The sequence below is a fragment of the Netta rufina genome (genome assembly GCF_964035555.1).
Source record: "Netta rufina genome assembly, chromosome: 1".
In the NCBI taxonomy this organism is placed as follows: domain Eukaryota; kingdom Metazoa; phylum Chordata; class Aves; order Anseriformes; family Anatidae; genus Netta; species Netta rufina.
The window spans coordinates 15,113,413-15,140,336 of record NC_140123.1 but is presented as its reverse complement, the minus strand read 5'-3'; the positions used below and the strand labels follow the sequence as shown (position 1 = coordinate 15,140,336).

At 38.5% G+C, this 26,924-nt stretch overlaps 1 protein-coding gene across 1 annotated transcript; it reads left to right on the top strand.

Moving 5' to 3' along the window:
• Positions 1-8,021: 8,021 nt before the first annotated feature.
• LOC311222046 (matrilysin-like) lies at positions 8,022-11,861 on the top strand (the record flags this gene model as incomplete). The annotated part of the gene is made up of 6 exons (XM_084306128.1): positions 8,022-8,129; positions 8,646-8,869; positions 8,976-9,124; positions 10,437-10,562; positions 11,111-11,272; positions 11,839-11,861. The coding sequence occupies 6 exons, from the start codon at positions 8,022-8,024 to the stop codon at positions 11,859-11,861; spliced, it is 792 nt and encodes a 263-aa protein (XP_084162254.1).
• Between the last annotated feature and the right edge of the window lie 15,063 nt (positions 11,862-26,924).

The window sequence follows — 26,924 nt, the reverse complement described above, 5'->3', positions numbered from 1 at the left end:
AACCTTAATTGGTCTGGAGTATCCCCTTCCCAAATGAATGCCCAAGCCTCAGCACCCATTATTTCACCTTCCACATCTACTTTATTCCTTAATATAGACATAGACTTCGGTGCCTGGAAAGAGTGTAGGCAGGCAGACTTTTGGTGGTGACTGAATTGTGGTGTGGAATTCCCCCTTCTTTCAGCCTGAAAGTTCTCTAGTTGGTGCCTTGTCCTTAGCTGGCTACCAGAAGCCAACCCAGCTGGTCTCGCACTCCTTGTCCTCAAGAGGACAGGGGAGAAAATATGATGAAAAATGTTGTGGGTCAAGACAAAGACAGAGAGATTACTTATCAATTATCATCACAGACTCAACTTGGGGAAGATTAATTTTATTTATTGCTAATAAAAAATAGAGTAGGAAGGTGAGAAACAAAGACAACACCAAAACCACCTTCTCCCCACCCACCTCTTCTTCCCAGGCTCTATTAAACTCTTCCACTCCTGACTCTTCTATCTCTTCTCCCCCACCCAACGGGTGCAAGGGGATGTGGTCAGTTCATAACACTTAATTTTGTCTGTTCCTTCCTCCTCACACTGTTCTCCTGCCCCCTCATACAGGATACAGTCTTTCACCAACTGCTCCCACATGGGTGCTTCCCACCTGCTACATTTCTTCACAAACTATTCCAATTATGGGTTCTCCACAGGCCCTGCCAGGCCTCCTGCTCCAGCATGGTCTCCTCTCTGCACGTGGCAACTTCCTTCAGGACACATCCACCTGCTGTGGCATGGTGTCCTCCATGGGCTGTATTGTGGAGATCTGCTCTGGCATGGCACAGGCTGTAGGGGGACAGCCTGCTCCACCAGGGGCCTCTTCATGGGCTGCAGGGGAACTTGTGCTGCATGCCTGGAGCACCTCCTGCCCTCCTGCTGCATTCACCTTGGGGGTTGCAGGAATGCTACTCTCTCAGCTCTCTCCCATCTCCCCCGGCTGCTGTAGCACAGCAGATTTCCCCTCTCTTCAATTGCTCTCCCAGAGGCCCAAACAGCATCACTCATGGCTCGGCTCTGGCCAGCAGCAGGTCCCTTTTGGAGCTGTCCAGAGCTGGCTCTGATCTGACATGGGGCAGCTGCTGGGCTCTGTTCACAGAAGCCAACCCCACTGATGCCCTGACACCAAAACTTCGCCACATAAATCCAATATGTTAGCTTCTACCTAAATTCTCTCAATTTTATTCAAAAATGGTTGTCCCTTAAAAGTTTAATTGTCAAAGTCAAAATCTTATATTATCATGAGAACTCGAATTTTAAAAATATTTTAAATGTGGTTAACTAAAATAGCTTACTTTGGCTTTTACGTTCTGTATTTCTTTTTGTCATGAGCAATCAAACTTTGAAGTGAATATTTGTTTAAACTGAAAAAAAAAAAAAAAGAATTTTTTTTACTCAAAAAGTCTCAAAATGGATAATTTCGTCACCTTCAAAGTACTTTAATGTAAACCGAAAAAGTGACCAAAACTTTGACAAGCCTTTTTTACACCAAAAATTTAATCTGGACGTCTCTATCTATTCAGGTAAACTACTTTTGGTTCAATTAAAAAAAAAAAAAAAATCTAAGAAGCTTCCGCACATGAAGCAGTCTCTGAGAGCAGCAGTGATATCTTTTGATGTTTATCCTTGTGGTATACTTTTCTACTGGAGAAGCTTACCATACCGGTTTATCAACTCAGCTTTCCAACAGAGAAATATTCCACATTACAGATTTAACTGATAAATTATTAAAATCACAAAAAAGAAATTAATTTGGAAAGGATGACCAGAGGTCCTCTAGACCAAAAAAAGAGCTATTTTCTTTAGCTCCTGCAGGTGAACCCCATTTGGGCCCATGGACTTGTGTATGCCCAGTTTGCTTAAGTAGTCCCTGACTGCCTATAGCAAAGGTGATACTCTGTCCCCATTGCCACACTGCCAACAGCCTCCAGGGCCTGTGAAGCACCAGGCTGTACACTGAAAACAGATGAAAAGACAGCCTTAAGTACTTCAACCTTTTTCATGTCCTTAGTCATTAGTTTCCCTGAGCCACCGAGTTGTGCAACCACAGATTCATTAGTCTTCCCTTTGCTGCCAGTGTATTTGTTGCCCTTCACATCTACCACAATTTTAAATTCCAGCTGAGTTCTATTTTTTCTAAATCCACCCCTGCATGCCCAGACAAAATGTTTATACCTCTCCCAGATAGCCCATCCCCATGCTTATCTTCTGTGAGTCTCCTTTTTTTGCATTTGAGCTCTCTCAGGAGTTGCCTGTTCATTCATGCTGGCTTTCTGCCATGCCTGTTGGAGCTTCTGCACACCCATGTGGACTCCCATGGCTAAGTCCAAAGAGTCTTAAAGGATTCAGACATAAACAAACATCAGCTTGAATTCCAGCCTCAGGGTTACTCTCTCCTCACAGGTGTGGGACTTTGATGCTGCTGCAAAACAGACAGTATGTGTAAAACCCAGCGGAAGAATATAGTCCCCCTAAGGAATGTGACTATGCTTAAGAGGAATCAGAAAAAATATATATTTTTATTATAATAATAAGCCAACTCAGCACTTCTTGTTGGTATGTGGTTGAACAGACATCACTGACTTTCTAAAATTTCTTCTCTCTCTTTTCCATGTGTTTCTGATTTGGTTAGTCACGTGGAGCCTGGTTAAGCAACCGCTAAGGCTGGTAAGCAGCTACATGAATAACTGTGCTAAAGTTAGCAAGACTGCTTTGTGACTCATTCTTCTCCACTCGAGTGCAAACAGCCCTTATTTGGTTGTGCAGCCTTTTAATGCTTGTGTTGCTTTTTAATGATGCCAAGGTCAAAATGCACCATTCTAGAAAGCTCAGTATAACTTGCTTTGTGTGAAACAAATGCTGCAACACTGCTTCAGGGAGGACAATTTTGGTGAAAGAAAATCTTAGTAGTATAATGAAGTTTATTAAGAAGCTGATATTATTGTCCTTACACTCAATTATTGGAAATCACACAGGAGAATAGAAGGACCCAGCCCAAACCCAGGAGCTGCTTGACCAGCAGGCTGTCAGCTTTCCAGACATGAATTAGTGTCATGAATTTGTCATCATTTGAACAAAGACAATAACATGGTCATATCTGACAAATTCTAGTGAATAAAAAAAAAAAAAAGTTATAAAAAAAAAATACCAACGCATTCACATATGGTTGGGTTTTATTTTTTCACCATCCTTTTTTTTCTCAGTTCTATCCCTCTCAATTTAGATGATGTACACAGTCTCACACATTTTATTCTAGAGCATAAAACCCCAGTGGTATGTCTGTAATTCTTCTGGAATTGCTTTACTGCTTCATTTTATCTCAATGAAGTCTGTAGCTTCTCTGAGGGGTGGTTTATTTTCATGCTAGAAACAGGATTTTGCAAATTATGTTAAATGCAGAGTTTGGGGTTTTACTTATATTCCAGAGACCTATAGAAATCATCCATGCTCAGCACAGGTCAAGATACAAGAGCTTGTCTTTCTGTGCCTACTATGCCTTTCAAAACCCAGTCTCTGTCATCACCGAAACCCAAACTCATTGTGCTGTCCCTGCAGGTATGGACATGTGCAGATCCTCAGGGTGAGTCAGGACTGCCTCAGATTGCTCCTTATTTTGGGTAACTTTTAGTGTTGACAAACTCAGTGCAGCATTTCCATGCAACCAGCCTTTCCATGCTGCTACAGCAGCGAGAGAGTAATACGGGTCTGCCTGTCCTTGCAGCACCACTACATGACCAGTCTCAGTTTGTTTTGAATGAGACTCTGCCACTTATCACAGAGATTTGCTGCTGCATTACCAGAAACCTGAGGTTACCTTGAGCCAAGTATGAAATTAAAGGTTTCCTGCATGAAGGGATACAGTTTTGTTAAGACAAGACTTTAAATTGCAAGGCTTTAAATTGCATCTTGACCCAGTCCTTTAAAGACAGTGTTAAGCCAGACTTACAAATGGGTGGGAAGAGCTACAAAAAGGTAATTCACAAATGAAAGGTGATTCTAGCAGGTGCCCCTGCTCCTGTGCCAGCAAGATTTGCATACTGCAGCGGGATGCAGCTGACTGACCACCTGCCCTCTTCCCTTCTCTCTGTCCTGTATGAAGGCTTCTGGAGGAAGGAAAGACTACATGCATCCAAAGGTTTTATCTTATGACTTAAATTTAAAGTGAATGATGAATATTATTATATGGATTTTTTTAAGAGATCCATATATCTCTTTTACCCATACGAAAGATATTCTTTATCCATGGCATTGACCAGAGAAGCAGACAAATACAACAAGGTAAGATGTCAAACCTCACAAGTGAATGTAACATTCACAGGAAGGCTATCTCCCTTGTGGTTTATTGCTCAAGGTGATTATTGTAAAATCTTTTCTCTACATTTGCATCATTTTCCCACATGATGACCCAGTCAAAATATTCTAAATACAAAGTCATTAATTGCAAAGTTAATTCTAAACAGCCATAAGATGGTAAATCAACAAGTCGAGATATGTTAAGCCTGATTGCTTAATTACTAGTAACCTAAGTCTGTTAGTTTTTATCACACTGTTTGTGCTGCACACAAACCTCTAATCCCTTCCTCAGACCTTTCTTCCCCTAAAGCAGCAGGGCATCAGGTATATCCTGCTGGGAAATAGCTCAATGCATGTTGAGTCAGACAAACAGAATGGAAGAACTGGGTTTCCTCTCTCCAGAAATGGGCTGGCATGCTGCTGAGAGGCCTCAGCAGTGACTGGAGTGCTTTACTTTCACAGAAAAGGGATATGTAGCCCTGGTTTCCCTGTCTCAGGGGACTCCATTGAAGAGATGCCCCTCAGGGGTGAAATCCATGGAAATGGAGTGCAGAAGCCATGGAGATGAGATACCCTCTGCAGCGTAGACTTAGCCAAGAAAAATGGCTAATAATAACCATGAGTGAGCTCCAGATTTGTGTTGCTCAGAGGCAATTTTGCATCTAAAAGGAGTGTGCCATGCAAAGATGAGATGAGGAGAATGAAAGATGGTTTGTGGAAAAATAATGGCAAGGTTCTACATGCAGATTGGGCCTCACTGGGCTTAGTCCTGAGAAACTGAGAAACTGAAGAAAAATAAATAAATAAATAAATAAATAAATAAATAAATAAATTAGCCAAGTCAAAGATATGCCAAGTCTGATTTTTTTTATTATTATTATTTTTTAAGTCAAATTAAATAACCGGAACAAAAGGTACTGATTGTCCTAGAGACCTTAAGAGTCCAGGTCTATCCGGTTTGGTTGGAGCTTAAATACAATATTGCATAATTCACAAGTGACCCAAACAAAACATTTCCCAGGAATTTTTGACCATTTGTTTTCCATGGTATTTACTATGGTGGGTTGACCACAGGCAGCAGGTAATCACCACACAGCCGCTTGCTCACTCCCCACCCACAATGGGAAGGGTGAGAGATTAGGAAGAGTAAATGCAAAAAAAAAAAAAAAAAAATCATGGATGGAGATAAAGTGAAGAAATCAGAAGAAAAAAGAAAATATGATGCAAAGGCAATCACTCACTACTTCTCACAAGCAGATTGAGGCCAGTCTCCATGAAATGACTACCTCAAAATACAACTTCCATTTCCACCTTCTTCTCCCAGCAGCCCAGTTTTATTTCTGAGCATGGCACTCTATCATAGAGAACATCCTTTTGACAAATTCAGGTCAGCTGTCCTGGCTACATCCTCTACCAGCTTTTTGTCCACCCCCAGTCTATTCAATGAAAACCTTGACCCTGTGCAAGCACTGTTCACCAATACTCAAAAGCCTGATGTGTTATCAACACTTATAGCCGCAAATCCAAACACTGTACCATGCAGGCTGCTATAAAGAAAGCTAGCTCCACCCCAGCCAGATCCAATGCATTCACAAAGACAATTTAGCAACTCTTGACCTGCACTAACTCCACTGTTCGCCACATTCAGGTTGGCCAGAGTCCAGCTGAGCCTTCTGTCCAAGTCAAATGACCAGGAAACAATGATCATTCACCACTGAATCATTCAGTTCTACTTCACTTTTTCATCCCACAGCAGGGCACAAAAGTGCTCATGTCCAAAGGAGGCTCAGGTCTTGATTTCTATATTTATTTATTTTTTCCCCAGACCGCAGAGACTGGTGCCCATCAATGGGTTCCTCATAGGACATCATTTCATGAAATATCCTTGTTCACAGCAGGGTTACTCACCTCACAAAATGTCACAGTGTAAAAATTTCTGTGGCAATCTTGTGAACCTCCTTAATAGATCTTTACATCAAATATATATACACACACTTTTATTTTCAATTTGTGGCTACAGTTATTCCTATTAATTATTAAATGTCTCTAACAGTGTTTCTTCTGACTTACTTAAAACTCCTCTATTCTCTGGCATAGGCACAGGTTCTCTGCTGAATGCAAAAGATGTGATTATGACATTTGGCCAGTAAATTAGCTTTACCTGACCCACAACAGTTTGCGTCGTTCAAAACCAAGGCAAAAACATAAAGTGTGCAAAATTCACACAGAAAAGTCTTTAAATTAGCATTCTATTCTTTTTAATATTGATCTTCATCCCAAAAATAGATTGATTCCCCATGGTTTTGAGCCCAAATAAAATGAGTTTACTCTCAATAAATTATTTTTGTTTCAATTCAAGCCCCACATTCACTTAAAAACTCTCTTGAAAAAAAAGAGTGGGGTGAGTTGACAGATATCCATTAGAAGATAAAATGGAGCATAAAGTCTTTAATTTCTCAACAAACTCTTGCACTTACACTCTCCTTTTCAGCTTTGCCCATGGCCCAGTTAAAGATACAAAGGAGATGTTTAGTAGTCTGTCATTTGGAATGCCTTTTGAGGCCTTCAAATTCGACTCATGTATGTGAGGAATTAATCACAAGACTCATGGAGCTTAAACACATCCTCATCTCACCTGCCACCCAGACCCTGGTCCAATATCAAGTAGAAGCCCCATTCTTTTAACAACTATTTCAGACCTTACTGTGTAATGCAGTTCTCTCCTGCATAATTCAATAGTGTTTTGGCATAGATCATTTCTCTCTGAAATCAGAAGTCTTTATTATCAATCAGGAGTGCATTGGACTTAAGCCAGTAGCTCACAAACTCTTCCATGTACATGTATGTTCACCTACTCCCCTTTTAGCTGTCCTATTGTAAGAAACAGTAACAATCTTTTCCCATTGATGTGCCTTTCCACTTGGGTTAAGGATAACACTGCCACAAAAATACACAGCCTGATTAAAAAATCACAAGCCTGCTTGTGGACTGGTGTTTCCAGCCCTCAAAACCTGCCACTTCCAGTGGGTTTTGGTGGAAAGCAGCTGAGACCAGTGTTGGTCTCAGGGGACCAGGGAGGTTGTAGCTGCCCTCCCCACCTCTGGTTTTCTCTACCAGTGCTCCATGAACCTTCAACACATTGCACTGGTACAGCTGGAGGTAGAAGATGGCTATATATGTCTTAGGGTAAGCTCTTTTCTTTTTCCTGTGGGCTTTCACATGTTCTTGTAAAGTGAGATAGCACTCCCATCCATCTCATCTCTGCTCCAGCATCAACTAACACAGCCAGGTTGTCTGACCAAAATGTTGCAAAATGTCTTTGTGTATAAGGAACTTTGAGAGAGGCACGGTAAGAAGTGATTATACAGTAACTGTATTGATGAAGTTACATAGGGTGAACTTCCCTGTGACCCTGTGATTTCACTACTGGAATAATATGAAAAGGGAGAGCCAAAGTTGGCTGCTGGTTGTGACATGACATCAACAGGGAAGTCTAAGGGAAGATTTGTTTAACGTGCCTTCCTTTACTTCTTAGAATAGTGATGCCATTACATTAACACCACCAAAAACTGAGTCACGTACATGATTGCTGCATGGAGCTAACAGGATCTATATAAGCATTTTAGCTGTGGTCTTGGGAGACAGAAGGTCAAACACTTTCTGCTGTAGCAAGGCTCCTTGCCAATGCTGGGGACTATGCAATACCTCTTTCTTTGTGCTGCCATTCTCCTACCTCAGAGTTTTGCTTTTCCAATACAACTTAACACAGAACTATGGAACAATGCTGATTTAGAGACTATAAAGGTATGTTACTAGGGGGACAATGTAACTGCATTATGAATAACCTGATTTTTAATTTAATTTCTACATTCCTTTCCTGTCTGTTTATCTTATCTTACATTGCAACATTTTTTGCAGAGGTGACATAAAACTATTTAAATTTGCTGATTGACTTAGATACCCTAAGTCTAACTTGCAAAAGAGACCAAGTTCCAACTGTCAAATGAAGGGGAACACATCATTTAAAAACATCTCAATGATATTTTATATATTATTTTGGAGGCTGATTGATTTGAATGTTGAATAAATTGCATTTATTTAAAAGAATTGCTTGCTTACTGTGTTGTGCTGCTATTACAATTATTTTCTTGTATGTTAGTCTATGCTACAAAGAAAACATCATTTGTTAAACTGAAATGGGAAGAAAAAAATACTAAAACTAGCTATGACTGCAAGACAATGAAACAATTCAATCAAATGTAAAATGCAGTTACTGAAAAATCACAGATATAAATATTAATTTTCCTTTTCCTTTTCCAGGCATATCTCAATAAGTTCTTTCCAATTCTTGATAGAGCCCCTAAACTCAGCTTAGAGGAGAGGATTAAAGAAATGCAGAAGTTTTTCCACCTGACTGTAACTGGAAAATTAAATGCAGAAACAAAAAAAATAATTCAACAACCCAGATGCGGAATCCCTGATATTGCAGATTACAGAACATTTCCTGGAAATCCAAGATGGAATAAGAAACTTTTGACATACAAGTTAGTGATGTTTCAGGTTTTATGGCAAAAGGGGTTATTTTGTGTTTAACTATGCAGGCTTCCTTCACAGACTAAATGCTGTTCTCCTGTTTCCTTTTTCTGCCAGGATTGTTAATTATACACCTGATCTACCCCAACAACATGTGGATGATGCAATTAGAAGGGCTTTTATGGTATGGAGTGATGTGACTCCACTGAAGTTCAAAAAAGTTCCCTGGGGGTATGCAGACATCGTGATCAGATTTGCACGTCGTGGTGAGACTACATCATTTTTAAATGCAGTGCTCCATAGCTTTGACTTGCAGAATCTATTTTTATAGCCAAAAGTTTAAGAAAGAACAATACATTTAAATTTATTATTAATTTCTGTAGAGTTTACCATCTTTTTATAATGCCATCAGTTTTATATATCATAAATCAATTTTATTCCCATGCAAACATTAGAAAATCCCGTAGGGGTTACAGCTGTGAAATGGAGGCAGAATTCAGCTGCAGTCTGAGACACCTAAACTGAGATGTTCGGGGGTATGTCTGCATTGACAAGAGTACAAACTAATGGGAAGAGGTCTGCAGAGCAAAACAGATGATGCTGAAGAATCAGCATCCACAGGCTGGAGTCAGGCAGGATCAGGCAGCTTTACTTTGGAATAGCTCTAGTCTGGTTCTCTGGACTGACCAAACCTTTGGAAGCTGGGGTACATTAGGTTTGGCCCCAAAGAGTATCTTCTGATTGATTTTATTCTAAAAGGAACCCCGCTATTGCACTCCAAGACTGCAAAAAGGGGCAAGCTAGGGCATGGTAAAAGGGGATGACTGGCAGGGTCACTGCAGAAGCTCATGATCCATAATAACACATGAATGTAGGCATAGCTTTTACTTGTACCTGGAACCCAAAATGACTCAGCTCAGCCAAACTAAGATAGAAATGGATATTAATCACTTGTCATGAACTAGGACTAGGGTCTCCTTTGCCTGTATTAGGTCTGCATCAAGGTCCATCCTGTGTTCTGGGGGAAAGGACACAAATCATCATTCAAGTCCCCCCAAACCCACAATCAATCACAGATGATAGCAGTAGATAATAGACCCTACGACAAGGCCAGGGACAAAAGAACTAAGATATTCAGTTACATGGTATTCTAGCCCAAATCATTGTCTTCAACTACAATCTGTATAAGTGAGTGTCTAGAACTAAAGTTGCATAGCACCGTCCAACAATAAAAACATTCAGGTGCTTATAATGTTGTCAAGCACTAAGTTTTTATTCTGAAATAATCCCTGAATGCTGCTTTAGAAACATTTTTCTGGCAAAGGCTCAGCTGTCTCTGAAGCTGTCTCAGAAACTTCAATTATCAAGTCTAATTCTTGAATTTAAGTCATGAATTTGGAGAGTGTTTCCTAAAACATTGCTCCTTGTTTTTACAACCTTGTTGTTATCATAGAATTTTTATTTTTCAAGGAATAGTAATGAAAAACAGTAGGAGAAACAAGCAACATGCTAAAATCTGCTGAATTTAAGAACTAGAGCTGGAGATATCTGGTGACATTTCTTTCTTTTCAAATTTAGAGCATGGTGATGGATATCCTTTTGATGGAAGAGGTAACACATTAGCTCACGCCTTTGCACCTGGAGAAGGGATAGGTGGAGATGCTCATTTTGATGATGATGAAAGATGGTCAAGGTACAATCAAGGTAAAACCCACATTTGTGTATGAAGGGGGAAGGGCAAATATTGTATATGTCACAAGAACACAGTCATAGGAAATGCTTTCCATAACATTTCATGATTCAGTACCATTTTGATACCAACATTTCTTTTCTTCTTTTCAACTACCTATGTGCTTTTGCTTCCTTGTCATAAGCACTTATATAATGCCTGTTCTGTACAGATTTTAAAGAACTTTTCAAAGGCTAAATAAGGACCATGATAGTCTGTTTTCTATATAAAGTATGAAAAGGCCCTATGACTTGCTGGTAGGAGTATGGCTGACTAAAATCAGAGCTGGAAAGAGACTCAGGGTGTCTATATGTGTATGCACAGGATAAACAATATTTTGATTAAAATGTTAAGAGTTAAATGAGAAAGTTCAGTAGTAAATGATTAATAAGTGATCAGCACACCAAGATTTCATTCCAAGGACAAACCAAGGAAAGACATAAATTCTCTTACTGCTTAACTCTTTGTATGCTGAAAAGAAATGTCCTAACTTGACATACTTTTCTATGCTTTTATGGTGCAGAAGTTAATTTGTTCCTTGTTGCTGCTCATGAATTTGGCCATTCTTTGGGACTCGCCCATTCAAATGTCCGTGGAGCTCTGATGTACCCTCTCTACTCATATGAGAACCCAGAAACCTTCACACTTTCAAAGGACGATAGGCAAGGAATTCAGAAGTTATACGGTAAATTCATAATATTTGATTTTCAAGATAACACCTACTGGTATATAGGTTCCACTGTTCTCTCTGATTGCAAAGGCTTCCTCATACTGCCAAAAGAAAGAAGGGGAGTAACCTGGGAAAAACACATTCCTGTACACTCCATCCACTATGTGTCCTCTGTAACATGTCCCCATTGAAACCAAGAGCTGACAGAGCAGCAGTGCAGCAGCCTGGTGCACCACCTGTGCATAGCCAAACACATCTGAGGGACCTTGCTTTGTAAATGAGTTGTTTCAGCAAGTGGGGCCACAGGCTAAGTAATGCATTGTTCCCTAGGAAAACAAGAGCTACTGTCCCACTTACCAAGTCAATGGAAAGGTTTAGTTAAGGCAGAAACTACCCAGAAGTAGTAGTGGGGCTTAACTAGAATTGACTCCATGGGTCAATTGACCCCTTTTGCCAGAGTTATTTTTTTTTTAGGCACCATTTTTCTCAGGGCATGCTAGAGGAACACTAGGAATAAAACATAGATGTTTGCCTTGTCTGTTTCTAACATAGTCTCTATATTTTGTGTTTCTTTCCCACAGGGAGCAAGCCAGCAAACTCTTGAAGAAAGTGTTTCAAAAAAAAAAAAAAAAAAAGGATTCAGATAATTTTAATGCTCTGTCCAATTAAAGTAGTAAACTTCTGAATGTCACCTTCTATCCTGAACTTTTCATAGATTTGTTTATACTTTATACAATTTCACCTGACAATTAAAAAAAAAAAAAAAAAACCACCTTGTATACTCTTGTTTAATGTTTTGCTTTCTTCTGGCATTTCAGTGGTGTATTAAATAGCTCCTACATGTGCAATAGACGGACAGGCAGGCAAATATCCTTCTGAATAGAGGTGCAGCTACCAAAATAGCCTGTATGCTAGAGCTGCTAGAGCTACGAACCCTGGTCCTGACTCATTTCCAGTTCCCACACAGGAGTCTTTCACACTATAGCACTGCCTTCAGCAACAGCCATCCTCTGGGCCCCACCAGGACTCACTAAGATGGGTCACACAGGGTTTCCATACTCTCACAGTAGCCCCAAGCATTTCTTCTCACACACCACCATCACAGAGGAAGACAGATGAATAATAACTTCATAGAATCATAGAGTGGTTTGGGTTCGAAGGGACCTTAAAGATCACCCAGTTCCAACACCCTGCCATGGGCAGGGACACCAGACCAGGATGCTCAAAAGCCCATACAAACTGGTCTTGAACACCTCCAGGGATGGAGCATCCACAGCTTCTCTAGGCAACCTGTTCCAGGGCCTCACCACCCTCATAGAAAAGAATATCTTTCTTATATCTAATCTAAACCTACCCTCTTTTAGTTTAAAGCCATTCCCCTTTCTCCAATCACTACAATTCCTGAAAAAGAGACTCTCCCTAGCTTTTGTGTAGGCCCCCTTTAAATACTGGAAGGCTGCTGTAAGGTCTCCCTAGAGCTTTCTCTTCTCCAGGCTGAGCAACCCCAACTCCCTCAACCTGTCTTTGTAGGACAGGTGCTGCAGCCCCTTGATCATCTTCATGGACCTCTTCTGGACTTGTATTAATACTTCTGTGTCCTTGTGTTGGGGGTCCCAGAGGTGAATACAGTACTCCAGGCACCACTTCCATAGACAGCAAATAGCTACTTTCAAGAAGCTACTTCCAAAGGCAGCATATCAGATGGCATAGCAGAAGGTACATTTAGCCACAAGACTGGTCTTCCCACTTCGAGAAAAGTGGAAAAAAAAATAATAAAAAATGACTGTGACAGTGGACAATGACCTTAAGGGTCCTGGAAAGATGCAATGTTTACATGATGTAGCGTGTTCTCTTGGCCAAGATCCCCACAGGGAACATAGCACAAAACAGAGACACATAATGTTTTTGTTGAGCTCAAGCTGTTTGTTAGTGCTGCTCGAATGGAATGGAATGGAATGGAATGGAATGGAATGGAATGGTAAGGATAGGTCAGGATAGGACAGGATAGATCAGGACAGGACAGGACAGGACAGGACAGAACAGAACAGAACAGAACAGAACAGAATAGAATAGAATAGAATAGAATAGAATAGTTCAGATAGAAGAGACCCACAAAGATCCTCAAGTCAAACTGCCTGACCACTTCAGGACTAACCAAAAATTACAGTCTCTTAATGAGGGAATTATCCAAATGCCTCTTCAACACTGACAGGCATGAGGCATCAAGCACCTCTCTAGGAAGCCCCGTCCAATGTTTGACCACCTTCATGGTACAGAATTTTTTCCCAATGCCCAGTCCAGCACAGCCTTGTGCCATTCCCACACATACTGCCATCGGTCCCAGGGAGCAGAGACTGGTGCCTCCCTTGGCATTTCCCTCCTCAGGGAGCTGCAGGGAGCAATGAGGCCACCTCATTCTCCAAACTGGACAACCCTTGGGTCCTCAGCCTCTCCTTGCAGGACATGCTTTCCAGCCCTTTTACCAGCTTTGTTGCCCTCCTCTGGATGCTTTCAAGTACCTTAACATCTTTTTTACATGTATATTGTGGAGCCCAGAACTGCACACAATATTCAAGGTGAAAAATATTCTAGTGTTCAGTTACTTTCCATATGAACTGAGGTGAATGGGATAACCCTCCAGAGGTGTGTGTGTTCCTCAGAAGACCATTCTGACCGTGGGATACATCTGAAAGACCACATCCAGTAAGCTGCCTGCCCTGCAACAGGTTCAGCACACAGTGTGAGAGAAGCACCCTCATATCTTCAAGGAGACATCTCTGAGGGGCAGGAATGCTCCTCCAACACATCCATAGCATGTGGAATATAGTTGAAGCCAGGATCTTCTGCCTCAGAGAGAACAAAGGTACCACTAATGAGCTGTCAGCATCTTATCCCTTGCTGAGCTCCTATCGTGCTTCCATTCACATAACAGGACCTCTGCTTTGGGGATAACAGCTGCCACTGGCTCTCCTCACGTTCAGTATGCTCCTCGTCCTGCTTACTAGATATAACTACGCAATATCTGCCTCCATCTAGTGGTACAGCTCGGCAAACTCTGCACTACACGGTGATGAAGGTGTCTAACCTATTCACAAACCCGCAGCAGTTACAATACAGCTCTATTAAAAGTGAAATCAGGGACAAGAGCAGTTTTAGCAAGGGGCCGCTGCCTCTTCCTTCTTCACTTTGTTCTGTTGCATTCTGTGTAACTTTTTACATGATCTCTCCACTACAAACCTGAGGACTTCTGAGTTAATTTTGTTTTTTAAGTAGCATCTGCTTGCTCCTCTTCCATACATAAGAAATGGGTAATTGTACCAACACAAGCAGTATTTTGTGTTGGTAGGACTTCAAAGTTTTGTTGAGTAGCTTGCACTACTGTTCTGTTAAATAAAAAGATATTAAAATGCATCTTTGCTGTTCCAGATAGTATAATGAGCAGCAAATGTAGTCTGCCTTGGGAAGGAAAACTGTCTACATTTATGATGAGTCCTTTGACCACACACATATAAAGGATAATCCTTACTCCTATAAAAAAGTCATGGTTCCTACCCTAGAGGAGCTATTATTTGGACTTTACCCATTTATTCAGGTATCCTGAGCCTACTTCTTCAAACACATGGTGACATTCTGAGAAAACAAAGTTGATATACTTGTGATAGAATTGAAGTACAAGGACATCTAGGGAAAATAAAGATGGTTTAAATTCACATTACATTATTGATTCTACTTCATCAGAAATAGCATCTGCTCTCTAATAAAAGTTTAAGACAAAATGTATGTTTGGATAATTTTAATTGTACCATCCATTCATTTTTCTTTCTTTTTAGAAGTGGTTATAACTATAATTGTCTTATATAAATTCATCTGTACGTATAGATGTATGTACAGGTTAAAATTGATTAGCATAAATTGAAAAAATATCACAAGTTAGTTATTTTATTCCTTTGAATAAAAGCACAGTAATACTACTGTGCTCTAGCTTTTTTTCATTTTCCAGAATTTAAATATTTATTACTTAAGAAGTGTTTGAAATAGTTTGTATATCCAAAGATATTAAATGAAGTGATGAAGTTTGATTTCCAAAGCCATAATTTATCATTTGGAGGCAGGGTGGGGAAAGGAATTTATTAATCCCCCTTTTTTAGTTTTAAGTCACTGCTTTTTCCTCTCTCTATCAGGTTAAATAACATATTATTTTCAGATACTTTTAGGTATTATTTAATTATGCACATAGCATTGTCTCCTCTTCTCTTTAATGACTGTAACAGTGTTTGGCTATGTGGAGGTAATGCACATTCAAATGTGACAGATCCTTTCTTTCAGTCTAGCAGGATACACGATAAAGGAGAATCATCTTTAATCCAGACCTTCTCTGTGAAATGTGCAACACTGTCTCTTTTGGAATTAGTTTCCTCTGGAATCTTGGGAACTAAAGCATTTAATTCTACAAAGAAAGCCAGAAAGGAGACTATAGGAGGCATAAGGACTCTTTCATTTGTCTTTTAATGTATTAATTTTCCTAAAGAACAGCCTCCCAAAAAGAGACATAATAGTAGAATAAAAGATATCAAGACAGTGCATCAAGAATGAAGGGTTGCTTTGACATTGCCCAGATGGATGCAAAATACTAGTTGAAATATCTCAAGGTAAGAAATACATCTTTGGTTCATTGTTCTCAGCTATAGGAAGATGGTCCGCTGACACACAAAGTAACAAAAAGCCCAGCTCTGAAGCTTATCTAGCAGCCTACAACTCTTCATTTTATGGTTCTCTGTGCCTGAGATTAAAGAAATAAAATGTTCAGGTCATGTCCTGAACAATACATGCTCCCAGAGCTTTGTTTTTCAGTGAGATATTTCTACACATTAAGTGACATTCAGTAGAGCTCGTCTGATTTCAACACATGAGAATCCAGTCCTGGTGTCATAATATAAGGTCTAACTCCTTTTACTTCCTAAAAGGCCATCATTCTTGAGGAAATTCTCAAGTCTGGAATCAAATTATTTTACACCAAGTAGTAGGGGCATGATTTGTGAACTGTTTTTTTAAAGATAGTGGGTGTTCACCAGAAGAGCTTGGTTTATGAACATGAGCCCTTGTTCTAGAAAGTAACTGCAATCAGTACAGCTTTCTAATTACTTAACTCATTCTGAAATTTTAGCTATTAAATACTTTTTACACCATTTCCATAGTTGATGCTAAACTACGTTTGAAAAAGAAAAATAATGTAAATCATCTTGTAGCCTGAAAATGTGACTGCCTCAGAAAATCTGTTTATATGTATAGATGTTAGTTATTTATATGCAGTAAGTAAAACCATAAATAAAAAGTACACATTGATTTACCAGGTAAATTTCTTTCACCAGTTGCCAGATTGCATGTTTTAAAACCCTAATCAGAAACACTAAATTATCGGTGTGAAGAAAATTCAATATATTCACTTTCTTCATGCAGTCTCACTCTGAGCTAACAAAAGTGTCTTTAGCATTTGCAGTTCTTTGTTGCAGCCAGTCTAGGGTTCATTTTAAATTATGAATAATCATGAATAATAATTTTAAAAATGCATTATTATTACTGCATTTGTACCCCCAAAAGAAATTAAACAGTGTTTGTGGCCTTCTGCTAATTAAGGAGAGCCAATGAGGGGAGAGGGAAGAAGCTGACAAAAGATTCAGAATGCTCTTTATATTATAATCTGAGTCCTTTTACATGGTTCAAATACTACCTGAAGAAATTCATGGAGGAAAATAATAATAATAATAATAAATAATAACAATAACAATATCAATAATAATAATAATAATACAATACTCCTACCCATAAATTACTAAGCCCTAAGCCATTTCTCTGGGTGGGGTGATAAAATTATTAACTTTAAAGATTTGAGAGGTCTGGCTAAAAAGTTATCCTGACTAAAAGCACATTCCTTTTGACTAAAAGCTAGCAGTCTGATTGTTTCCAACCTCCCCACTTCTGAAAACCAAGATGATACTGGATGTGCTGCTCCTATGGCTCCACCAAGATCCACCTCCCCATTCTGTTAACTGCGGCAGTTAACAAGCAACTTAAGGAGCCAACTGCTCCCAGGGATGGATGTTTGGCCATGCTAACGCATAAATGATTGTCCGGAGTCCATCCCTTACAAGGATGGCTCCAACACCTGGCTTTGTTAACTCTGGAATGATTTTTTCCTCACCTCCTCCCTTCTTTTGAAGCAGTATGAAAGCACAATTACTTGGCAGAGAAGAGGGGTGCAGAAGGGGACCTGCTGCCCAAATGGTCTCTTGCTATGATCAGAGTGAACTAAGCTTCTCTCTGACCTGCCTTAAATTGCACTTGTGTTACTCTGTACTTGGAGTCCCTGTATTCTCCAGTATGGGGAATTACTACTGTATGCTCCTCCTGTTATTATATTCTCATCCAGATGGTCCTTATGGGATAAGAAGCACTGAACTACACAGATCTCTCAGTACAGCTGTCCATATGTTTAACTCTTTTTTTTTTTTTTTTAGTCTTTACAGGATATATCCTTAAACCCAACCTGTTTTTTCAAGCCTCTTTGCATTCTGCCCAAATGCTCTCTCATCTGCTTCTTTTACAAGCTTATTTCACCAACCCAGATCTCCCTATCTTCATCTGGCTATTTGATTACAGTCTGCCTCATTGTTTCCCAAATAGTTCTCCTTTTATTTCTCATTTATGCACAAATCCATCCTTTTTCCTCTTCAGATGAATACTAAAAATATGCGTTTGCTTTTACTGGCTGCTATTCCTAAGAAAGACGAGGGTATGCCCTCAGCACCCCACCTCCTGTGATGCACTCCGACACAGGGAAAACGAGCTGAGCTCCCAGCCCAGTCCTGCATGGAGCTTGGCTTCACACAACAGCTCCTGTTGTTTCAGCTTTTAATTCCATAATGGGATTTAATTGCTGCATACTCTAGATGAGGTCCAGTGATACTGAGTATTAAGACAGGAATGAGATCTCTGGAGAACAAATTTACTGACATCAGCAGCACCAAATCCAGCCTTAGCAATACATACTAAAGCTGCTGCAAGTAAAAAGCTCACTAATATGTGATGGGAAAGAGCTGGTGAGCTGCAGAAGTATGAGGTACCTCTCACAGTACTATGCTCTTGGCTTTTCTTTGACAGCATCAACTGGAAACTTCATCCAATCTGAAGATGCTTTTTTTTTTCTGTTTTTATAAAATTATATCTTCAGCAAAACCCACCTCAAACAGGATGTTTGACAACAAGATACTTCTTAATAGTATCATAATTATTTTTTTCAATTTCAGCTATGTCAATCTGAAGTAGTGCCAATGACGTCAATGGAATTGTTTTGGACTTATCTGTAAGAGTAAATGTTAGCAAAGAACTAGAGAAAATATTATCTGTTTTGATTATTGTTACAGCAGGAGCCATCACAAGCCAGACAACCACAGATAATCACTGCTTGTTGGAAAAAACAGAGGAAAATTATTTGTGGGTGGAAATTGTTACTGTTTTCTGTCAGCTCTAAAAATAAAGTACACGGATAATAAAACAAGAAGAATAGAGAAAAGCAAAGGGCGGGTCAGAGATACTGGAAAATACAGAAGTCCATCTGTAACAGGAAAACAGAACATTCTAGAGGTCTTCAGCTTGGCCACGTGAAGGGAGCTGACAGCTGATATGCTGAGTGTAGTGAGATGCTCTTCACGTCTGGTAACTCAACAAGTAGAGCACTGCCAATTAAAAGTTCAGAGATATATTAAGTGAAGAAAGAAGTACTTTTTTTTTTTTTTTTTTTTACATAGCAAATAACTCAGTCGTGGAATTCATTAGCACAGGATATTTGCTAATTGTGGAGGCTCAAATTATAAATGGACTCTCGAAGGTTCAGCCACTTTTCTGTAGGCTAAGAGCTATCAAACATGAGGGTCTGGTGGCGACTGGTGACTCACTACCTTGCTGACTACCAAAGGAAGAATAAATTGAAATTTGCCCAGTTTTGTTAATGTTGCAAATCTTAATACAGGTGAAAGGAAAGACCTTGTCAGCAAAGCCAAGAATTGTAAACTTAGCAGCCTAATCAAAAAATTACTATTATTCCAGATTTAAATATTACAGAGGAAAAAAGGAAAATAAAGAATACAAATACAGAAAAAGTCTCAATGATACAGCCAAAATAATTAACTTACACTTCCCACTATTTAACCCTTTCTCTGTTGTTGTTCTCACCCTTCCCCAGCCTCTGTGGATCCTACAGTGCTTTGTGTCAGTCTGAGGGGAGAGAAATGGTGAGGTGCCAGCATCCCAAGTCCTTCCCACAGATTCATGATGTTGTTGATGGTTTCTCTCTTCACTCTAGAGCCTGCCTTTTGTTGAGCTAAACAAAACAAATTCTATCTTTAGAACACATTCTAGTTTTCTACTCAGTCTGCTGAGTCCTCTCCCATTCATCAACACCTTTTTTTTTAATTGTAGGCCCCAGAAATTGATGTATTTAGGTAGTTATTTATCATGTCAAATGGTGAAAAAAAAAAAAAAAAGGAAACCACTATCAACCCCGCCTGCTTCTTTCTGAGACATCTTTATTTATTATACATTTTACATTACACATTATACATTGGGGTATATGAAATGCTTTAGTTACTGCCTCATACTGGAAGATCATGTGCAACTAGTTATCTACCAAGACTTGTAAGTCATGGAATCACAGAACAGTTGATGTTGGAAGGGATCTCTGGAGGTCATCCGCTTCAATCCCCTGCTCAAACCAGGGCCACCTAGAGCAGATTGTCCAGCTCCATATAAAGCCCTTTACACAATTGGTGTGTCAAAGTGTAGGGACAACAGCATCCTGCTCTAAAGGTCATGTCAGGGTGAAAATGATATGTGGCATTACTGTGGGCTTTCTCTAGATGGAGCTTTGCACTCTAAGAAGAGAGCTCTAGGAGCAAAACTCAGGTGGTGAAGAAATAACATGCGTTCAACACATCAGAACACACCAATCTATACAGTTCAGACATGAATTACAAAATACAGTACATGGGCAAAATCTTTTGCCCATTCCATTAAATGTTTGTGCAAGCATTTTGAAGATAAATTGGAGTGATTAACATTAAGTATCTTTTGTTTCTCAACTAGAGTAAAGTCTTGTGGTGGCATACTTGATGAGGTACTGCCCCTCACAAGTAATTCACTAGGAATTTAACTGTTACTCTGACATCAACAGTTACCTGATAACTGTTAGTCCCCAATTTTTCTAGCTCAGCTTCTGCATTACAAAGCCTTGGGCAAACCAAGGACAGTGCAAGAACACTCAGTAGCATAAAGAAACAGCAAATAAAGCAATCCTGTACAGAACAGTATTTAGTGCAAAAGTTTGGCCACAGTGATTGGCTCCAAAATGCAAAGATTTATGCTTATGTGTATAATATAAGTGCATGTGTGTATCTTCATATTTATCAGCTAGACAAATACAGTTATGCATATAAAGCATATGGATGTATTTTAACTACAGGTCATTAGTTTATATGCCTTTTGTGATGTGCAATTAGTTCTCTAGCCACAATTTCAAGAGGGAGACACTTCACACTGAGCTTTGACTTTGAGATCCAGACATAGGTGTATACAACATGATGTAAAAAAAGAAAGGCAGTAAACTGCCACTTTGAAGCCAACTAATCAGCTATAGGAGAGCTTAAAATTGATGTTAAGCCATTGCACAAATATATAGAATATATCTGTTTAGACTCTGAGGATCTGTAGATAAGAGAATCAAAATGATCCCTGTACTATGGTTACTACAGAGAGGTCAATTATCAGCTGATTGTCTTTTTTTAAGGAAGAATTGGTGATATCTGGAACACAAGATCGGGGAAAAAAATATCTGAATTTACAAACCCGTGGTACAAACTCAGGAAACATTCCATTGTGCAAATTCATGCAAATGGAATGAGGGTTCATACTGTTTATGACTAGCAGTGCCTTTCTTTCTCATGACAGTTATGACAAAAACATGTAGAAGTTGAGGATGAAAAGGGAAATTAATGCAAAATACTTTAAGAGACTGCCTAGTCTCTTAATGGGAGCTCTTTAAAGTTCCCAATGCTGTTGTATTTATTTAGTACTTGGGAAACATGCAGTATGAACATCACTTTAAAAATGAACAGTTGAAAAGTTTGTGAGAATAGTGGGTTTGCTATCAACTGGGATTATTAGAAACATTTTTGCAACAAGCTTCTTTTAATGTTTTCTTATGCTTCTGAGTATGGATGGAAAGAGTGATAGAAGACGTGGGAAAGAATCATAATGTGGTGAAGAAATGGTGTAACTTTTTCTCTCTGGCCATGTGCTTTCCTTCATTCTTATTTTTTGAATTAGGTACTTATGAAATTAGAATTTCATCTTTCCATAAGATTTATGGTTTTACAGCCTGGAAATGAGAGGTTAGGTGATAATCTGTGCAGAAGTCATGTAAACTACATGCTGGGACAGCACCAATAACAGCTCAATATTCTTTTAAATGTGCCTTATTTTGCAAATAAGACTTGATCACTTTGAGTTCCCCTTAAGGTAATTTTACAAACCATTTAAAAGATCTGATTTTTATTTAGCAATGAGTAGAATATTGTATGGTAATAAGGAAGACACAAGCTTTTATGAGAAGCCAGAATAATCAAGGAAGAAATTACTTCCTTCTCTTACTTGTGTTTGCTATGGCTACAAAGCAGAATGCTGCTATCATGTCACTATCAAGCTAGTTCAAAATGTTCAGAGTTAACTCAGGTTGCAAATTGTGCTCAAGAAGATGGATAAATATTGGTCAGTACTTTCAACTGAGCTATTCAATCCCAGAATATGGCAACTGCAGCACAGAAACACTTTGGATGTTGGACATGACACATATATGTAAGCTGAGAAATGTAACCACCTTTTTTTCAATGTTCCCTATACAATTTTTAAGCATTAGAAAAGCCCAACACAAGTTCCACCACCTATTACATCGTCCATCTTCGCATTTTGGCTTAACTATTTCTGCTGAGGTTTTTCAAAAACACTCTATAGTGCTTAGGGATCCAGATACCTACTGGTTAATGCACTAATCCTAACCTTTGTATGCTGTCTTCCTGAGAGGTTTATTGCACTGTTATCTCATCTTCTGTTTGTGTTGTAAAATATTTCATCTGCTAACGATGTTTTTGTCCTGTTTATACAGTATCTCATACAACTGGCCCTCAGTCCTGTATGTTTAGCTTCTTCATAATTACAGAAGATGTAGTGGTATAAAATAATACCCTCTCCTCTCCCCTAAATCATCTACATACATCTACATTTAGAGTCAGTTATTTACATAGAGTTAGTTATTTACATAACTGATAATCATATTTCTGCTTATACCTTGGTTAAAAATGCTACAGACCTTAGATATCTTACTCAAAGTCCTCATGGGTGACAACTGCTAGAAAGCTAGATGATAGCTAAGAAGCTGCCCTAGGCAGTTTCTGATTTTTCAACAAACTATACAGAGAAAATAGAAAAAAAAACACCTGGCAAGTAGTTCAGTGTGAATATCCTGGATGTGCCATATCAGACCAAAAACACTGCTTCAAAGAGGATCCTGTGTCTGGACTCTTTTTCTGATACTCCTCCAGACAGCTCTAGCTTCTGCACATCATTTGTAAAGTGTTTCCACTGTGGTGGTTTTTGCTTGTTTGTTTTGTTTTGTTTTACATAAGATACATAGCAGTGCTTTCTACTTATTGTTTCTGAGAATACCACAGTTCTTTCATGAATTCAAACCCATTTGTCTAACGCGCACTTTTGAGGCAAGAATGATAACATCCACAAGAGTTTCCATGAAAAAGGAAAAAGAAAAATATACAAGTAAACTCAAAATATTTTGCTCTTACTAAGTAAACCATGCAAAGAATCTGCATAAAGTAAACAGCAGTTTTATAAACCAAACCTTAAGTTTGGTTACCCAGTGCATTCTCATTTAAAGAGTTGAAGCAGAAACATCATCTTTGCAGCCACTATAAATCAAACACTGAAACTTGTAAACCTATTATAGACTTTTTTCAAAATGCCTTTGCTTAAAGTAAGAGAAGTATTTTTCCTTATGGTAATTTGTGCTATCAGAAATGTATAATGAATCTGATATTAGTTACTCTAGGTACCTTACTTCTAGGCTATGTCTATAAAATATCAAAAAAATATGATTTTAATGACTTCAAACTTAATTTCAGGCATCATGCCATGAATATCTTTCCAATCTGAAAGTGAACTCACAAACTGATGTACACCTTAGACGATTTATATGAGGTACATGAATGAGTTCCCTTTAATTGCAAGACAACCCATGACCCACAAATGTGATAACTCAGGCCAAGCTGAGATGTGAGATGTTCACTAATGATTTAGATAGAGAATCGAGTTCAAGGTGTTGTCTGACTGTTGGCTTCCATCTTGAAAATCAATGTCACCAATTTCAGCTGTCTCCTTACTATACAGGCAATAATTATTATCACTGAAGAGAGTGAAACTTCTTTTATACTCTATGAATTCCATGTGCTTAAATCTCTACTTTTTTTCTTTTTTTTTTTTTTTTTTAACCTGGGGATTCACAGGAGTTTGTTTCAGTGAACGACTTAAATGAAAGAAATCAAATGGATCAAATACAAATGCATAGGTACCCATAGTGAGAAGGCCAGATATTTGGTAAAGCTTTTTCAAAATGCCAAGAGTTACTGATTTATTTATTTATTTATTTATTTTTGTGATATGCTTTTGCCTTCTTAAGTTCTACAGCATTTTTTTCAGTTCAGGATCAAAACCCCATGTTACTTTGTCACCCACATTGGTTTATGAGAAAGTGGTTCCCAGGTGCTTTGTGGCCTTGTTACAGTACTTGCCTGAGTGTGCCAATATCATGGTGCTCACAATGAGCACTATGTCAAAGCCTCATGTGAGTTCGCAGCTCACAAACCGTTAATTTTCCTAAAGGTGACTCAGTCTACCAAACAAAATGACTATCTGCTTGAACTAACTCCAGTATAAATATTTCATATTGGTATTAAAGTAGATTTTAGAGGAAACAGAAACAGAAGCCTCTGGAATCTAAAACATTTACACAATGAAGAGTTAGCTTCTAGCATACTGCAGCGCTGACCTACTTCACACGCGTTTTCATAGCAGCTAGAGACGTATGATTAGTGTTCACTTAGAAGACATCAGTAATAATTAGGATCTCAAACAATATCTGCTAAACTGGGTGAAAGCACTTAAAGACCATTAGTAGTGAAAGTGTTGTGATATATGACAGACATCATTTATGGATTTTTCTTTTGCTAAATCACAAACAGTATTTGTTGCTTTTAGAAAGGGTTCAGTTTGTTATCAGAGGTTGATTCACCTGCCTTGACAGTTTTTCATTAACAGAGATAAGAATAATAATAAAAAAAAAAAAAAACATGTGCTGTACTAGAAAAGCCATCACATTTCAGGATACTCTATAAAATTATAACCAAAAAAAAAAAAAAAAGGAGTAAAACTTGGCAGCCCTGACCAACTGAAGTACATCGCTGAACGCTGTCTTCACTACAGTGTACTGTCACAGAGTGCTAGGCTCTAAATTCATAAAGTCAGAAGAATTCTTTGCAACTGATCTACAAAGTTTGGCTATTTAAAAATATAAACTATTTTACTGATCTGCAAACATTTTATTTTTTTTGTATGAAGTTGAAGGAATGCAAAGCATGTTTATTGTATATGGCTGTGAATAGTTTAATAGTTTGAGGGTTTTTTGGATTTGAGGGTTTGTTATTATATTCAAATAATGTGTCTCCTAAAAATATGAGATGAGAAATTATAGGCACAGATATGTGTCTAAATGTATTACATAAAAAAGGAACAAACAAACAAACAATCAAAAAACTATTCTCTTTAAAACAAACAATGTTCATTGTTTTTATTACCTCAGTATATCTAATTTTCTTTAAATTTCATACAGTAAACATTATACTTAAATCAGATAAGCCTCCTATGATCCTATAAAAGTAAACGTTGAATTTTAATTCTTTTCCTTTCAAGTCTGAACAAAGGTTATACATGCTTTAAATCTATGTCTGTTAGACATGCTCATCTGAGGTTGCTCCCAAAGAATTTGGAGATAATGTTATATACTAGTTTAGTATCTTTCTTACAATGTGTTTTTAACACATGCTTCTTCTCACATTATTGGTCTGATAAAAAGTTCATTTAAATCACGTGTAGTGCTCAAAACTTAGTACTGGAGATTTTTTAACTTAAGCCAGCATGCTCAGCTGAAGCCATGTACCTAAATACTGCATTAATGTAAACATGCAGCAGGGTAATCCATGACTCTTTACACAGTTCTGCAAAAAAAGTCTAAAACACGTCAAAACGATGCAACAGAAACTACCAATTGCTGTTGTGAAGATTTGTTCTGTTTCCAAATTGACAGACTAATATTTAAATATTTCAGGAGAAAAATACATATTTGAAAATAAAGTTATTTTCAAAAACCGTGTTTGGATAGCTGTGTAACTAAAAAAAAAAAAAAAAAAAAAAAAGATCATCTAAGCATGTAGTCACTAAAAAGAAAGCATAAATAGCATTTGGTTTCAGACACCTTTTATCTCTTGACTGAGTTGTTATTCACCTACAGAAAGAGGATAAGGACTCTTATCACTGTGCTTTGTCATATGTGGCAATCACCAACTCTGCATTTATTTTTACCTAGTCTATTTCCCCTGAGGATTCTTTAGCAATCTCGATGGATTTTCCTTAGGTTTACCAGAGAATTCAAATTTATATGCTGGAGGAGATTAAAAGAGAGTGCCATCTTCAGATAGATATTCCAAGTGCAAGAACACTGAATCTGCCTCTTCACAATGGATGGGATTCATTAAACTGATCTGATGCATGGCACAACCTCCCCAAATCGCACAGAAATGGTAAGACATGCAACACGAATTTAGGAATGAATGGCCAGAAACTCTTTGAACTGGAACTGCCTGAGCTCCTCACAGTGTGGAATGAAAGCCAGGGTTGCATTCCTCCTTATTGATATGTTTTGCGTACTTTCTATTGCATGTTTCCTACTTTGTTCATTGATTTAAAAAGACGATGAGCATTAGTTCTACACACTGTTAAAGAGCTATCAGTCAGTCCATTAAATATAGCTTACATCCGTGGGGAAATGACACAAATTCCCAAAAAAAGAGGGGAGCCCTGTTCTCAGTCCTCCCAGGTAATATCGTGGAGATGTTCCTCTCTGGAGAATCGATGCCGTCTCCTTTATTTCTTGGTTCAACCATTTTTGTATTTTCCCAGTGGAATGCAATTAACAACACAGAAGCAAATATGTGTTCAAATTTTTACAGTATGAACCAATTTAGGACCATATTGCATAAGAGTTCATAAACTAAAATAACTCACTCACTGTTCCTCTTCAGCAAAACAGGGGAGAAATGGGATAAAAAAGCTCATGGGCTGAGGTGAAGACAGTGAGATCGATTAAAAATTAGGGCATGAGTTATTGGATTTGCCACTACATTTGAGAAAGGAAAAATATTGACAGACCTTTTCTTCTGGGCAGCCAAGGGCTGGGTCTTCCATCCTGGCACCTGCCCTGGTGATGTGGTGGCTG